This window comes from Fusarium fujikuroi, chromosome FFUJ_chr07 (assembly GCF_900079805.1).
Source record: "Fusarium fujikuroi IMI 58289 draft genome, chromosome FFUJ_chr07".
NCBI lineage: Eukaryota > Fungi > Ascomycota > Sordariomycetes > Hypocreales > Nectriaceae > Fusarium > Fusarium fujikuroi.
The window spans coordinates 341,343-358,139 of record NC_036628.1 but is presented as its reverse complement, the minus strand read 5'-3'; the positions used below and the strand labels follow the sequence as shown (position 1 = coordinate 358,139).

General features: G+C 49.6%; 5 protein-coding genes; all 5 read right to left on the bottom strand.

Annotated features, from left to right (window-relative positions):
- Positions 1-4,211: 4,211 nt before the first annotated feature.
- Positions 4,212-5,633, bottom strand: FFUJ_09025 (uncharacterized protein; the record flags this gene model as incomplete). Its single annotated transcript, XM_023580209.1, has 1 exon — positions 4,212-5,633. The coding sequence occupies one exon, from the start codon at positions 5,631-5,633 to the stop codon at positions 4,212-4,214; it is 1,422 nt and encodes a 473-aa protein (XP_023433027.1).
- Positions 5,634-6,636: 1,003 nt separating this feature from the next.
- Positions 6,637-8,652, bottom strand: FFUJ_09026 (uncharacterized protein; the record flags this gene model as incomplete). Its single annotated transcript, XM_023580208.1, has 1 exon — positions 6,637-8,652. One exon carries the CDS (start codon positions 8,650-8,652, stop codon positions 6,637-6,639), a length of 2,016 nt encoding a protein of 671 aa, XP_023433026.1.
- A 645-nt stretch (positions 8,653-9,297) lies between these two features.
- On the bottom strand, positions 9,298-9,582 carry FFUJ_09027 (uncharacterized protein; the record flags this gene model as incomplete). XM_023580207.1 has 2 exons in its annotated part: positions 9,298-9,393; positions 9,442-9,582. 2 exons carry the CDS (start codon positions 9,580-9,582, stop codon positions 9,298-9,300), a joined length of 237 nt encoding a protein of 78 aa, XP_023433025.1.
- A 3,121-nt stretch (positions 9,583-12,703) lies between these two features.
- FFUJ_09028 (uncharacterized protein) lies at positions 12,704-14,417 on the bottom strand (the record flags this gene model as incomplete). XM_023580206.1 has 3 exons in its annotated part: positions 12,704-13,799; positions 13,860-14,121; positions 14,174-14,417. 3 exons carry the CDS (start codon positions 14,415-14,417, stop codon positions 12,704-12,706), a joined length of 1,602 nt encoding a protein of 533 aa, XP_023433024.1.
- A 919-nt stretch (positions 14,418-15,336) lies between these two features.
- On the bottom strand, positions 15,337-16,740 carry FFUJ_09029 (uncharacterized protein; the record flags this gene model as incomplete). The annotated part of the gene is made up of 1 exon (XM_023580204.1): positions 15,337-16,740. One exon carries the CDS (start codon positions 16,738-16,740, stop codon positions 15,337-15,339), a length of 1,404 nt encoding a protein of 467 aa, XP_023433023.1.
- Positions 16,741-16,797: the final 57 nt, after the last annotated feature.

Below are 16,797 nucleotides of genomic sequence, written 5' to 3'. Positions count from 1 at the left end.
GGCAAGACATCTCACAACATCTCAGCCAAATCACAATTGGGAACGTTTGCCACCTCTTGTATTTGACCTTGGACTCCAGTTCTGAATAGGCAAATCAGGCTGGATACAGTATCTTCGGTGCAATTGCAGAGTCCCCGCCATTCCGCCTTTCCCCAGGTCCCTGCAAGCTGAGCTTGCATTTGCCCCCTTTGTGACAACTAGTCATGGGGCATGTTGAGCATACAGAATACCGTCAAAGTCACAAGAGATTCGGTTACCTCAGTCAAGTCTTTTATTCTAATCATCTCGAGATACAGAAGCAGTCGCCAAAAGGTTTCCGGGCTGTCAGATTACAATTGTCGACCCATCAGACAGTCATCACCATTGGTCGAGTTGCAGCGATCGCGGTATGAGGATTCAGTGTTCCCCATCGGTGAGATTGGAGAACGCCCTTTTGTTCAAGTGTCTTACCTTAACTAGTTGGCTCGAGCAGATTCCTCCCCATGGCGAGGCAAAATGTCCATACTGACACAGCGAATGGTTCACCCCCGAGCCTCGTCACGGCAAGCACCAAGAAACGCCCTATAGTTGTAGGATTCATGAAAGGGAGAGCCACATGGCCGCCAAAACTTCCAGGTCATTCCGGTGCATTGAGAATTTTAGGGCTTAAGGTCGATCATTACTTGAGACTTGGAGACTGAGAGACTTGATTGCGAGGAGGTTTTCGAGGCTCCCTTGCAACGTTGTTCCGAAGAGAGGACATTTTGTGACCTGTCGGACTGGATTACTCCTGATATTGATTGAGAAGGCCGAGCCTTGATATCATTCATGTGTCTGAGCCGAAAGCCTTCACCCAGCCCTCCGCGCCTCACTCTGGGCAAGCAGCGAGAGAACATGTGCTACACACAGCGCCACTTGCTTTAGTTAATCATCCAATCTAGGCTATCTGCCCAATTTTGCAACGGTTTTATCTCCTTCAGTTTCCCCCAGATAGTCCGACTACTAAGTACGGACACCCGCCATGTCACAGCTCTCACTCGAATGACCTGCCCTGTCTCGTCACCATATTTCAACCTTCAGTCGCTATTTATGTGGCCCAATTTGTATAACTATATTGTTACTGATATTACCTCAGCCTCCACTGCTATCCTGAGCTCCATCCTCCTCAATGTGCAACTCTTAGCCTCCCTGAACTCTTCTCTTCCAAGTACAGCATGACACCTTCAACATTGATACTACCTTCAAGCAACTGGAAACTACGATCACTATTGCGTGCAAGAAGAAAGAAGATCACACCGACGTCCACCCAATGTAGACACAAGCTAGTGTGTTGCCGGCCGAACCAAGTTGCCCAAGGCCTGGCCCCTGAGGAGAAAAGGGCAGTGTGCATGGGTTTTTGAGGCAAGGAACATGTCAACTGACACCGCACCTTGCCTTGGGACAGCCGAGACGCAGTCCGACGTGGCTCGGTTGTTGAGATTTAGTTTGTGATCTGCCTCAGTGCGTAGTCGTCTCGTCCGCTCGACCAATAGTTCGGTCGTCGGATGGCGGGGCCTCAAGACGAATCGAACCCCACTTCCATCTTTCTGTCATGTTGGTGTGATGATGGAGTGTCAGGAGGGATATGAGCGCTGTGTACGGATCCCTCCGGGGGCTCCTGGCAGAGGGCCTTTCCTCGCTACGCTCGTATTGGCAATTGAACCACGATCTTTCTTTTTCTGTGCGTTGAAGGTTCCCGCACGAGTGTGCCGATGCTGTATCATCAGGGGTGATCACAGGCAAGTCTTGTGCCCGTGTAGGGGTTGAGGTTCAGATGAGAATGCTTCAGGCACATCTGAGTGCACCATTCTCCAAGTATACATGACTTAAAAGACTTGAATCGTGCTGCCCCCTCTATCATTTGCCGCCTGTCCTTGCGGTTGTTGCGCCTCCCTTGTCGGAATTGATGGTTGAGGAGCCCAAAGGCTAGTGCTGATCTTCGTGACGCCAAAAAAACGCGTGGAGCTGTGCTTGAAAGTCCATCAGAAGACGGCGGTACTGCATTTGCTGGGCGTGGTGACATTTAATTAAGTGTAACAAGTGTAGCTGTGCGAAATGGTAATCTCAACTCTCTCAGGTTATTCACAAGACGTCAATAGTACTTAAACGAAAATCAAACGACTGTCCTGGTCATTTGAATGTGCCGCGTCTTATGTGCTTGATTGGAGGTTATTTTGTATTTGAGCGTTTTTACACCAGATCGCTAATACAAACGCAAATGGTTAATAATATTTACATCAAAGTATCCATGCAGAACCAGTGAGTCCACTGAGAGTATCCAAACAACAAATATTGCTTCTATTCAGTAAAGAGATGTCTTTTTCTTGATGATGTGAAGTGAGAGGTGTTAGTTTTTCTTACCCTGTAGCGTTATAGTTGTGGGGATGTCCCCACTTCCCCAGATCCACGTTTCGTTTCGCCCCACATCGCCAAGGGCTCGAGGCAGGCGCGTTAGCAACTCGCTTTGTTGTTCAAAATGTGTCGCCTCTCAATTTTACGTATTTCGCTCCCTCTCAACAGAAGCCATCAAATGTTCTCGAATAAGCGCTTTGCATGGCGAGGTTTGTCTGCCGGTTTGTCAGGACCTTGCCGTTGTCTTTGCCTCTTGAACGAGAGCGCCATTTGATGCCCCGACATCGCCATCATCGACACCGCATTGAGGATGAGCCATTTTGACACTGCGGACGATACTGCCGAGGGCAAAATTCATGTGACCCTGTGTCTGGGACGTGGCGTGCAGTTTTATTTCGACAATACCGTACCTGAAGCGACCAAATCGAAGCTTCCTCTATATCAGAACAAACACAACACCACACGACCAACCGAGCCAGTTGTCGCAATTGGCTGTCCCAAAAGCAAATCAGAAGGACAGACAAACGGAATCAGTTGAGTTGTAGGCTTCCTTGACGCATGCTTTATCGCCCGAGCCCATCACCTTCCTTACGCGTTTATGCTTAAGAAGGTACTCACCCACTTTTCACACATCCTTGTGTTCTCGGGGGCGAGTTCTCTGGTGGAAACGCATCTTGGAGGGGTGTCCTTTCGGCAATCGTAGGGCTGCGTGAATGAAGTGGCGGATTACAGGATGTCCATTGGAATCGTAGATATGAGGTAGCCACCTGTATCTTGGTATAGAATTGCAATGGACCATTCCAAAAATATCACAAAGAGGGTATTTAGGATCAAAGTTATGTCACGGTCATCATGAGTTCACTGAGCATGGCATTGTGTGACATTAAATGTATTGAGCCTGCGCCATGAGATAGCTTCCTGATATACCACCCAAGTCCAGCCTTCATGCATTCGTGCCCCGGAAATAGGTGAGCCGTCAAATACCTCGTCACTGTCACAGTCCATGTTTCGCGATCTGAGAAAAGTTGAGGCCTCAATTTCCCCATTATTGTCCATAAGTGCGCTCGCAGCGGCGGGAGGCTTGACACGCCTGCCGTCGGCATTGGTGGCGCTTGAATTGTCGGTCATGCCGCTTTGAATGATGGATGCGATGCCGATAAGCTTCCTGGTGTCTTATTTCGCCTTGATCTTAAGGGCCGCATAGCGGTCTTTTATCTCTCGTAATTCTGCTTCTAGCTCCTTGATGCGGTTGAGGAGGGCGAGCTCTGTGACTTTGCGGGAAGTCATCGTGACGGGCTTCTAAGCATTCGTTGAATCTAAACGTCCAAGTCGGTGGCTTTCTATTTTGCGTCAACGGTCCACATCGTCGCTATGACTACTGGCATTCTAGACTCCGGGGACGGTAGAACCTTAGCCGCCTCGAAGTCAAAACTACCGCCTATGCCAAAAGTGTTTTCGCGGATAATGCCCTTTACAAAATATTCCCTCTGTAATCCAACCTCGGGCCACCGCATGCATAATCTGAAAGGCCAGTTGGGATATCGGGAAATGTAATGCATCTGGGGTACCAGTAGACGGGATGACATGCAGGACTTTGGTCCAATACGAGTTAGTAGAGTCGCAAGCAAGGGTGATGGGGTAGCGCATACCAAGGATGTGCATAGAGCCAACATTGCTTTGATCTTTGCATGTTTAAAGTGCTGGCCTGTATTATAGCTTTGCACTAGTGCATCCGCAGATGCCATCCCACGCTCCGTCGCCCAAGCAGATCAGTATGTCAGATTGAGGAGGTGCTTTACTGCCACTGTGGACTTGAGTCCTTTGTGGTACAGTGACGAGGGTTACTCTCGACGAGCATCCCGCGATTGCTCATCCCTGGGCACCTGGGGTGCCTTGGAAGAGTCGAGTTTTCCCTGGCCCTGGCGGCCGCCAGACCTTGCGTTATTCTGACGACCTCGATCACTTCGGTTACCCCGGCCCTTTCGAGAAAAGTAGGGCTTGGGGCCTTCCCTTCTGAGCAACTCCTCCTCAGATATCTGGGGGGCTCGTTTCCGCGGATTCGAGCCCGAAGGAGTCTCTTCAGTGACCGTATCAGGATCAGGTCCTCCGGTTCCTAGGTCGGGAGAGTCTGAAGGACCCTCGCGAGTGTTGCCTACGGCCTCCGATGCTTCTGGAGCAGGAGACTGTCTCTTAGGGGTGGCCTTTGAGCTTTCTTTGGATGATGGGACTGTCTGCTGTTTCTTTGTAGAGTCGAAACTTTTCAAGAACATTCCAACATCCTGAAGCAGTTGATTGTTGGACTCGGAGATCGGGGGTTCCTCCACTTCAGGGAAGCTTGTCGGATCACCGCCATAGTCCAGAGTCTTCAAACCATAGAAGAGCATATACCTGCCTGGCTCCTTGATGGACCACTGGTTGTTCACGAAGGAATCAGGCTCTCGTTGTGAGACAATGTTAGCACCGTGTTCTTTGTAGGTGCGAACATACTCTTGTGAAGTGTCACCGCGCTTAAGACGGACAACAGCAAGAATAGAGTATTCATTGTACCCAACCGTCCGGAAGGTGTCGTCTGGTTGATCCACGTCACGATCCCAGATGGGTAGAAGAATACTTCGAAGGCCATTGATGTCAAGACTCTGTGACGTATCACGATCAGGTTGGTAAAGTACCCGAACGATCCACGGAGAGTTTGGTCTTGACATGACCTGCTTATCCCCTTTGGTCACTGGACCAAAGGAAGCGTTGACAACCTCTTGCAGGATTGAACCGGGGCTCACGACGTGGTCGAGATCAAGTAGACTATCACTCGCAATATCGTCTCGTGAGCCTTCAGCTTCCTCACGGGATTCCATGCAGTAGAGAATATCGGTAAGCCGTAACTCATCCTGCGACCACAAGGTCTCGTTCATTAGCGAAGAGGTACAGAGCTGCTCAAAGCCAATGCGAACAGGAAGCCCTTTGGAATCGAGTTCAGCTAGAACTGCGGCCCGGGCGGCAAGGTCCTGACGTTCTGTACCATCTTCGAACAAGCGCCAAGCCAGTCGCAGAATAGGGTTCCGATCCTCTGAAGCCTTCAACCAGTCAGGACACCCGCCAAGCGCAAGCATGACATGACTGTAAATGCGTCGAATGACGACGATCAGACAATCGAAGCCTGGCTGGCCAGTGCCCTTCACCTGTTGATGGCGACACTCGAGAATCTGTGCCACGATGGCAGCATCGGGACCAGTGAGCTGGTATTTGGTTCGAATATCTTGGTCCATGCTGAAAGATTAGTTTTGTTCTTAAACTGAACAGGAGCACTTACATTTAGCGGAATGCGGAGTTTGGTGTGAGGTGGAAGAGTAGTATTGAGGAGTTGAGATGAATCTGAGGTCCAATTTTGGTGTGCGGTAATGGAGGAAAACAAAAGCGTTGCTCCGGCCCACTTTTACAGCGACGAGGATCGTCAATAACAGTGCGAATATGCTAAGTTCTCTCTTAAGCTTCAGCCATAAGTCTCAACTGCAAATCACAACTTAGACATTATACCAAGATATCTGACCAATTTCTACAGCGTAAAGTTGAGTGAGAATATGCTGCGATTTTTCAAATGCAATCACTCCGTTCGATAGAATCTATGATGGAATAATCTGCGCTGGTATTTACTTCACCCTTCCAACTCAAACCTCGATTCTGTCTACCTAGCTACTGGGATACGACACCAAGGACGAGCGGTTTTCATAGCGTGACCACCATCCACAAGTAGAAGGCTTGGCTATTTGTGTGCAAGCTGTTTGGGTCTATGATTTCTCATGGTCATCATTACATCGGCAATGGGGGGGGGGGGGGGGCATTTTAAATTAGCCATCCTTGCCTGAACGAGCAGCTTGATACAGTTCTCATCAACTGCGTGGCCATGACTTTATCAAGAGAGTCTCGTGACCGATATATAAAGAACGAAGCAGTGACTAACACGTGAGCGCATGATACTTGGCAGGTCGGGTTGCAAAGGCAGATATGACAAGAATTGTTGTTGCTTAGCAGGAATTTCATTATCAAACTTCATCGAATCATAGATTTATCACGAAAGATACCTTGGGGTTCCGATTAAACTTTATTGTTGAACCACCTCTAGCTCCATACCCCTTTCCACATGCTATCTTCCATCCATTGTCATCCCGGATATCTCTGTTCGCACCGACCCCCCACCAGTCACGGCATCGTGAACCCAGAATTGTCATACCAATATACACCAGACCGGCGCCCCCGTGAGCTGGGTGCGCTCTACCGAGTCTGGTGGAACTCGAGTCTCGGGGAATCCCATTGAACCACCCGGACCATGGTACAGATCCTGCCATGGTCCTTGTGGTAATCACAGGAAATATCGCCTGATTCTACTTCAGAATCAGGTTCCCCATCGATAACCTGACGCAGGCAATGCCAACCCTGAAGATCAGAGTTCAGGAAAGTCGTCAGGTTGTCCTTAGCTTCCGGTTCATCGAGTAGGTTGGCCATGTCGACAGCAATAATTGCCATGTCAAGACCTTCTTCCGTTTCTGGAACCACTGGAATATCGCTAAACACATCAGCGAGCCTAAGATAAATCTTGGCCAGGTCACCGAGTACCCCTTGAGGCATTGTGACACACTGATGAGACTGCTGAGAAGATAGCTCATGCTCAACGGCATTGAGCTTCTCTTCAAGACTCTTGATTTTGACGGTCGAGTCTTCAGCCTGATGCTCTAAGACTTGGATCTCACCTCTAAGGTCATCGATCGTCGTCTTGGCCTCCCCATAGTTCTCTTCGAACTGGTTGGCTTTGGATTCACTGGCGGTCAACTTTCGTTGAACATCTTCGGCTTCGCTACAGGCCTGTCGAAGCTGCTCGCCAAGTGGCTCAAGTTCAGAAACTCGAGACTGTAGTGTATCGAGTTCATTATTCTGCCTCTGGATCTCAGCCTGCTGCAGCTTTCTCTCAGAATCCCATGCAGTATTCAACCTTTCAATGGTTCTTTCGTGAGAGAGGCTGTCAGATAGCTGGCCTTTCAGTGCTTCCTCCACAGTGGCCCACTGATTCTTCATCTGTTGTTGAAGGTCAAGTGTTTCCTGTGAACGCAGCACCGTTAGCTCCTTTCGAAGTTCAGCACATTCATCTTTCAGCTTAGCTTCCTGCCTTAGACTTTCGCTGTTGTTCGATAAAGCTTGTGTCAGCTTTGCAGAGCAATCATTGTGGAGACCTTTCTCGCCATCTAAACTGCGTTGGAGATGATCGATATTTTGCTTCATCTCTCTGGCTGTTTGCTCTGCTCGCTGTAGCCTGGTCTTGACACTAGCGAGCTCTCGGCAGCCAGCCTCAGCGGTCTGAAGTAGACACTGGACCCTGTCAAGCTCTCGACTGGCCTCTTGACCTTGGAAGATCTGGGAGTTTGCCGCTGTCAAACGGTCCCGCAGGCCATCTCTGTCTGTCTGGAGCGCCTCTAATTTAGAGTCCTTTTCCTGAACAAGCTGGTCAGACTTCGCGAATGCAATCTCAGCCCGACTTGCGACCTCCTGAGCATTGTCTCTTTCGCTAGTCAAGTTCCCATTCTCGTTCTTGAGTGTCTGGTTTTCTTGGACAAGCTCATTTACCCTGGCATGGGCAGTTTGAAGCCGCTGAGCAAGACCTCCAACCAGAGCAAATTTAGTATCCAAGTACTGGACTGTTGCGTTCCGCTTCTGGTCTTCTTTTAAAGATTCAATAGCGGTCACGATCTTGGCAGAATTACCCACCAATATGGACAAGTCGCTTTTACTCTTCTCAGTCGACGCAGACATATCTCTCAGCTTACTATGTATTCCTTGACTAAGTGTACGGTCAGCCTCTTCCTTTTCGGATGTGGCCTTGACATATGCTTCAATTTTGTCTGCTACGTCTGAGGCAGAAGACTTCAAGGTTTTAAACCCTTCGTCAGTCCCCTTAGTGAAGTTTTCGACCTTGGACGGGAAGTCCTTTGTAAGGTCGTTAAACTTGGCTAGCTCATCTGCGAGCTCGCGCTGTTGGTCTTCATGCTTGGCTTTCTCATTTTTGAGCGCCTCTTCATGAACCTCAAGCTCCGCCATTTTGGCTTCAAGGCTTCCTTTCAGAGCCTGAACCTCATCTTGGAGGGCTGAAACCTCGCCTTTCTTTTCCTCCACAACCTTGCATCCTAGGAGGATTTGCCGACGGATTGTGGCTGCAATTTCTTGGTCTGGGAAGTGTCTGAAGGCGTGATCGAGGTACACCATGTCCACAATTTCACTTTGATCTTGCTGTGACTCCATTTTTTTGCAATTTGAATGCACAAACAACAAGCTCAAAGATTTTGTGTGAAGTCGGAGATGCAAGATCGAAAATGGCCAGACGGGAGTGGAGTGGAAGGTGCTGTGGTACGTACACGACACCTGGTCTCTGACCTTAGGCACCAAGGTTCATCTTCTTTGAGGTACCTAACCACCAGAGTAAGTGAGTGCCTTGTCCCATAGTCTGTAGCTACTACGCATGCAAATTGATAGTGGTATTTTGGACATTCAGGTGATACTAAGTGACTCTTTCAATAGGTGCAGAACATCAATCAATTTCCCTGTGTTGATTCAAGCTCTTTGCTATAAGCCACAATTCCAAATAATGCATCGACGGAAAAGCAACTGTGAGTACCCATACTCCCATATGAGCCCGCTCATGTCCATTAACCGGGCTGAACTTAAGAAGGACCAATGCCCTCGTTATGTGATACCCAAGCACTATAATGTGAATCCGTGGTACCAGTGCAACCCCCAATCACGTATTCATGAGAGACCCATCCTCATCGCCTGTAGCCGAATTAGTCTAGAATTAATAACATATTCAAATAACATACCAGTGATAAGTGTAACTGACTTCTGTGGACTGAAGGATTGGTACCGATAAAGACGAACTGAGATCATCATCTATGGTTCATCTAAGTCCTCGAGCGAAGTGATGTTCGCAAAGGGATCATCTTCGTCGTCAGGCCACTGTCCGGCGATGCGCGCCAAACTTTGGGCCTGAAGTCTGACTTCTTCTTCTAAGGCTTTTTCGACTATTTCAAGTACCTCCAAGGCCTCAGCACGGGTTTGGAGGCCGGGATCTTGATCCTTCGAGCAGGGAGTGGCCTGGCGTTGCTGATTGCTGCTGCTCCCTTGAGCCTCTTCACGCGCCTGCTCCTTCATGTCGTTGGTCTTCTCGGCAACCATTGCAGATGGGCTGATTGATGCGATGTAATGCGATGTAATGCGATGTGGTGTGCAAGAAAGAAATCTGGACCTGAGACTTCAAGACTCAAGTCAAGCTAATGTGGGTCTCGTTTATCTTCCCGTGCGTGAATACCAGTTGTCACTGAGTCATGGATCTGCTCGAACTCATTGTCTGCAGCTTTGCCAGCACCCGGTATCAGTATGCGCACATTTTGTGAGGCAGAGGTTAGAGTCCTCCTTAGGCATATCTGCAACTTTTACATTTTTCCTCAAAGTGCTTTAACCTTTATCTACCTTAATTCAAACAATTAAGCATAACCAAACACAAATAAAGAGTCTGAGGGGCGTGCTAGTATAGGTAATTGACTGTGGCCATCACAGTCTTCTGATAACCTAGTCGGTTACCGCACAATAGCGCACAAGTAGTTACATTTCCCTCCAGCCCAAATTTCGTCTTCCTTCATCCAACCTCGCCAATGTATGCGAGAAGGTCGCTGAATAAACTGATTCTTCCGCGTTCACCCTCGTGCTTTACGACCAGGCCCTCAGCCTCTCTCAGAACTATACAGCATTTCGCAATCCTTGCCGCCTTCCAGTCAATATGGCGAAGCCCTTCCGTCCTGATCCTACTGTAAGGATGGTCGCCCTTTTGGAAGAGCCGATGCTAACTCCGTTCAAGTACGTAGGACCTCAAGCCTCACTGGCGAAGCAAAAGGGGATTCGGGATGTCATTATTGACTAAACCTGAGTCTCATTAGCTCTCGCAATAGGTAAACATCATGGCACTCACAGATCCCACTTCGCATTCATTGCCATTCGTCCCTCCTCTTCCTCTTCTCATCATGGTCTCCGAAGTCCGAAAGGCCAGCACCGTTGTGATGAATACACGTCTCAGTCGTCACCCAAGTTTCATGGTACAGGTACTCAATCATTTACACAAGGCCGGATCGTCGTCAGGGCCGTCAATTGTGCGTGCTGGCTTCTGACAGTACATCTCGACAGTAGCAGATGAGGCGCCAGTCGCCTGCATGGAGCGCATTGCAAGCCGTCAAGTTTGGCACCATCACCGGTGACACCAAGGTAGTCCTCAACAGAGGCGAATAGCGACGCCGGGAGCTCAAACTTGGCGAACGGCTAAGCGTCTATGGTCACAATCTGTAGTGACTGTTGTTTCCAAAGGTCCAGAGTGCACAGTCGTAACGGTGGAGAGTAGGCACCTTCGCCTCGTGTCAAAAGCTCTCGTTGTCTGGAATTTCTAGGCATCAGGGAATGGGTTGATTTCACCAAGCGAGCATTTGACCATCCCTGCTGCGAGACTTTTTCTCCCGACAGGCCCGAGATGGCCATTCCGATTCGATCCGGAATAAAGTGCTTGTTCGGCTCTCTGTATCAGACTTTGGTACTCCCGGGCGATGTGGTTTTGATGCTTATATATACAGGCTTACTGTGACGTGAATCTTATGCTGAATGTTTGAGGAGGCGTTTGATGTTGGAATTGGGAGGAGGATGACGGTGGTGAAATGGGAGGAAGACGTCCATCAAGAGGTCAAGATGTCGATGAGGAGATGCGAATGGGATGAAGTCGAGCCAAGGTGAGATCACTTATGTGGTCGAACGGCGAGTTGGAGCCGAGGTGAGCCGCGTTCAAATTGAGACGGGGGCAGGTCTTTCTGGACAATAGAGGTGCGTCATGTGTAATGCCGTTTCTAACACTTCTCTAGAGTCAGCTTATCATAACATTTGACAAAGCTGAGGGGAGATCACTCGCCTGTCGCACGACTCTTCGCAGCAGTGTTCCGAAGAGATGTTCGAAATTGCTGATCTTCCCGACCGGCTCCACCAGAGGCCAACACCAATACAGAGTGTTGGGCAATAGGGGCTCAAGGGACGGGACCACTGAAGATCTGGAGCTTAATGCAAAACCTCAAAGCTGCGATGAATTCTGAGTCTGGAAGTGAATGAAGCCATGGTGCTGGTTCGGCAATGTTCGGATGAAGGCTAGGGATGTTGGTTTGGTTGAGCGGTGTTTCGACCGGTGGAGAGAATTCGTCGATGCCACGATTGTGAAACGGGAGGGTGAGGAAGAAGCCTAAAAGGGGATTAGCTAGTGATCCGAATGACTCAATGACTGCTCTCATGGCACGACTACCCAAGGACCAGCCGCAAATCCGAAGTTGCTGAGACCTGTATTTAAAATGCTCGGAGGGCCACTGACCTGATTCTTGATCCCGAATGGATCGGTGCGCTCGAAACGTGCCATTGGCATACATCTGAACTGTATTTCCGCAAGTTTACCAGAGCTTCTCGCAAGTGTCCTGAAACCGGAGAGACAGATTCAGACGAGTTTGGGAGATGTCTCTCGTGGGCCCGAGATGACACGAATGAAGGTAGCGATGTTGCCCTAACTGTTCTTCTATCAACGCGTCGCCACCAGTGTTGTAAGAGCATCAGTATCCAGCCGACTTGGGGGGAAGATCGGATCGCCCATGAACGTGATTTTGATCCTGAGTATGTCGCCGGCCCTGAGTTATGATTGCCTGAAATGGCTGGATCGCTGCCCAACAGCTGGGTGATTGTGGCCAGCAGACATTGGTTTCTTCGAGCGGTGCATTGTTATTGTCGGTTGTGTCTTGACCTATGTTCCGTTAGTGATGTGTGGAAGTAGCGCGGAAGCTACACTCACTAGAGGGCGCGATCCTCGAGAATATCACCACACCTTTTGTGAAGCAACTTGACACTGATGATCCGCATTCCGTTGTCAGTAAACCCGTCAGTCGTGACAGTCCTGAAAGATAGAGTCGACTCTGCCTCGCCATGCCTCGCCATGCCCCAAACGTTTCCCAAGGGCATCCAAAATATTGAACTGTCGAGCCCTTAGGGGCTCCCACCAAAATTGTCATAACTCTCATCATTCAAGCCTATTACTCTGCAAAGCCGGATATGGACAAAGGGATTGAATGTCACTAGACTGTGGTAACACTCGTATTGGCCTCTCTCACGGCAAAGACCGCCGCTTTCAAGACCGCTATACCAACATCCGATAAGATCGGGTGTTCCATATGAACCAGAGCGTCAACTCGGCCATCGGTTCATTCTTGCGTGATAGATCCAGTCACTAGATCTATTGCTGTAGCATTGAACGCAATTTGAGCATGGCATTCTGATGCCAGCTGATAGCATCGACAGGTGCCACTCTACTCCAGGCGTCTCTCACACCCTGCGCACGAATGTTGGCATTGGGCATATCGCGAAAGACCCATTCGTCAAGTAGGCTACCCACGGTATTCCGAGGCTGCGCCAGGATGGCATGAATCTGTGGTACCCACATTTCCATGTTGTTCCTGTTCCAGCTCGCTTTATTACGTGCAAGTAAAGGGTCACTCATGATGTCTCCCCAGGCCTCGAAAAGACGAGTCATCGAGGCAGGGACATCTATGAGTTGTCCTTCACACGCCAAATCGCGAACTTCACGTAGATGCTCGACGAGGCGGATGCTGCTACCCCAGTATGCACTGGAAAGCCACCAAGCAACCCTCCACCAGTTGTTTCGTACCTGTATCCAGAATCGAATGTCCTCGTGGCTATGGATCTCAGCCGGGTTGGGCCCAATGACCAGGGATACAGGTCGTTTTCCACTAACCCTCCAGGCAATGACTATATCTTCATCAAGGAGCTTCTCTGCCTGAATGCGCTCAAAGTCTTGGCAGACAAGGTCGTGGAAGTCCAGCCATGCCGGAAGGGCAAGTTCAAAGGGACCGCAGAGGGGTCCAGACAACCACGGCATGCCTTTGCATACGGATTGCCAGATCTTCTCACGAAGGGCTAGCGATGGAAGTCTGGGCTCCTCAATGTCCTCATGGTTTCGAGCACCATAATCACCTCTAATCTGGACTTGAGGATCAAAGGAGGTGATATAGGGGAGAGGCTGTTGACCATCACTCGTCGCCCAACGAGACTGTTGGATGCCGGGCAAAAGACATTTCTGTCCTTGCCTCTTCATCTCACCATCGAAGAGAGTTTGGGCCACTTCACGCTTAGCAGCCAGCGTCGCATCCACAGGGGGTTGAGGAACGGTAACTGCCTCGGGGGACGCTTTCTCTTCGACCGGCTCCTTTGGAGTGGCCTTGGGGGAGGACTTGACAGTCAATTTGGAGAGTTCCTCTCCAAGACCAGCAATCCTTGCCACACTAGCAGCAGGAGCCGCGGTTTTGGAAGACGTGGGGGGGCGTCTAGACACGGTCCACGCTTCATTGCTTCCGGATCCTACAGACGGTAAGGTCTGCTGGACAGGAGGTTGAGGAGTACCCGATGCGACAGAAGGCTGGGGAGCCGCTGAAGCAACAGGAGCTTGGTGCTGTGGAGGCTGGGGTTGAGCCGGAGACTGGGATGTCCCGCTGGCGCTTCCTTGAGCCTCAGCACTTGATCTGTGAGATCGGCACCACTCTCTAAAAATAGGAGAGGTGCCATCTGACAGATTGTTCTCATCAATCGAGACTTTCCATGGCCAAGGATTGCTCTTCGTGATCATGAGAAGATTCACTATAGTAGTTAGTTTAAAGCAGAAGTAAGGAAGGATAATAGTATAACTTACTGATAAGTCTCCAAACAGTGACATCAACGTGGTACTCAAAGTACACCACGTTGACATCACTGAGGCCCCGCCCAGCAAGATGCTTGCTCTGAAGCTCTATCGCCTTGGTGCGCGCCTGCTCTATCACATCCTTGGTGATAGGGAGCTGCCGAAAGAAAGACTCCATATACTGGCGGCGCGCAGCGAGGTTGAGCGGGGAGACCTTGGAAGGATCCGCATCGGTGTTGGTCTTCTTGGGAGCCATTGTGAATGGTTTGTGAAAAGGTTTTTGTTGTGTTGTGATGTGATGTGATGCGATGTGATGCGGTGCGGTGCGGTGCGATGCGATGTGTATGAAGGAAAGAAATTTTGGTGTTGTGATTTTTCTCCCGGCCATAGGTAGGTAAGCCAATACAAAGCGGGGTAATTTTGAACGCCACTAATCGTACATTTTTATGTGCACTGCTGAAGTACAGTAGCTCGCCGTCAGTACCTACACAGGCCGCCAAGTCACTGATATCACCGGCAATTATAATTACGGTTCCAGAACTGGGTGATTGACATATTTCTGATTGCTAGCTGTACCTCCTTTCGATATTGTAGGTTCCAATTATTACCTGCGGGATGCCTGCGGTTAACCTCCACTACTTCCACCTCCAATGTCCCTGTCCACCCTTCGTCAGAGGATCCCTTGCTTTTCACGTAATTGTTTCAAACCGGAAGCATGTTGGCCCATTCTGATACCATGGCGTTCCATCACCCGTAAGCTCTGACCACTCGCAACCTCACAGGTGTGATCTGTCGATGTTGATATGGTAAATAGCGCCGCTGGATCAGTTGCGATGGCCGATTTCGTATGGGCTTTATGTGGCCATCGTCTAGTAGATAGCCGTAGGGATAACTCGCACAAGAGTGACCATTGCTCGAGGCAAATTGAAACCGATCGCAGAGCTTCAGAGTGCGATCAAAAGATACAATCTGAGACCAAATCCCCCCAAGCATCACCATCCAGGTCCACACGGTCGAGGAGTAGTCTTTTAGCTGATGGACCATTATCGAGGAATTGCGGCGGTCTCCTCGACCCTGGCGCAGTCCCTGCGAAGGGCCAAATACCGTATATCAGTGATCATTGACCATTATGCCCTGGCAAAGCCGACCTATTTCTAGGTCGTGCATTTGTTAATTTAGAGGTCATCGGAATTGGAGGATAATAGTTTTATTCCTTTACCAGTATCCTCGACAATCACTTCTTGTATCCTCATCATCAGTTTCCAGAGCTTCAAGGCTTCTTTCTGGTCCTCTAGCTCCGCCCTCAAACGTCTGACGAGGATACGCATATCATCAAGCGTTCCATCCCACTGATAGCCCGCTTGAAGCTTCAACAAAGCCTGTTTGCAAGACTCTAAGTTTTTGCTAATCTCAATGATCTTTCCATTTAATATGTCAAGATCGTGCAAGAAACGTTGACGAAGATTTGCTTCTTTGAGACTGGCACTCAGATTTTGCCCCATGATTTGAGTACCCGCTACGATGTGCTTTATGTTCTCTCTGAGGCCATCTGTTGAGTCAACGGTCTTTGAACCTGTCCCTCCTGTTTCAACTGCATTAAAGCCACGTTGATACACAAGAGATCCTGCAAGGGTAGCCACCAACTGCTCTGCCATGGGCAATTGGTGGTCCTTGAGAATTCGTAGTACACACTCGACGACCAACTCAGGGGCCTTGGCGTGCGTCCGGAGGATGCTAACAGTTAGGCCCAGAGGCTTATTGATCGCCTTGACGCTGTGACCTGAGTATACACGTGTACGCTTATACAAATTCTTGGAGCACCCTACGTAAAGGGGGCTTTGTAATCCGAAGACCTTACCAGTAGGATCAAGGCTCCTGTCACACATCCCCTCGAATGTACTGATAAGAGCCTGTATCCTAGATAGTTCTTCCTCATTAGCGATGAACAGGGGTCCATCGGCCTTGTCTATGGTGGCTCCCGACATGCGGTCAACAGCTTTGACCAATGTACGGGCGGTTTTCTCTGGTGCCGACATGCCGTTGAGATTCCACTTACCATGTCTGGCATAGGATTCGTACCCTCTGGAATACAGCTTCATGTCGGCAATCAGACGCTCCAACTCCTCAATGTTGAGAAATTTACCATTGCGATTCGGTATCCTCAAGCCGATAACGTAGACGCCTGGAATCTCTGGATCGCGAGGTCCAGGCATACGAAACGGCTTAATAGTACGATTCCATTCGTCAAAGGCAAAGGTGTTTTTAGCAATACTCTGTACGACCGGAACTGACATGGTGTGCAGGAGCTCACACATGGTCCAGTCGTGACTTCGTAGTGCCGTGACCGTATTGACCACAGGAAAGTCGATGTCCTTCATGGCCTGATTGGCCTCAAGGATATCAGCTAACTTTGGGAGCTGCATAAAGAGCTCCAGCAGGGATTCATGCCTTACGCAGGCGTCAATCAACCTGCAATGTTCTTTGTCCCAAAGCATGGGCATCTCCGCGCTGCGAGCAGCGGCAGGAGGAACATTGAACTCAGGGTAAGATTGAGTGTCTTGAGACTGAGAGAAATTCATTTCGACGCTTGAATCACGATCCTCAAATGTGTACTTTTTGAAGGAGGATGATGTAGG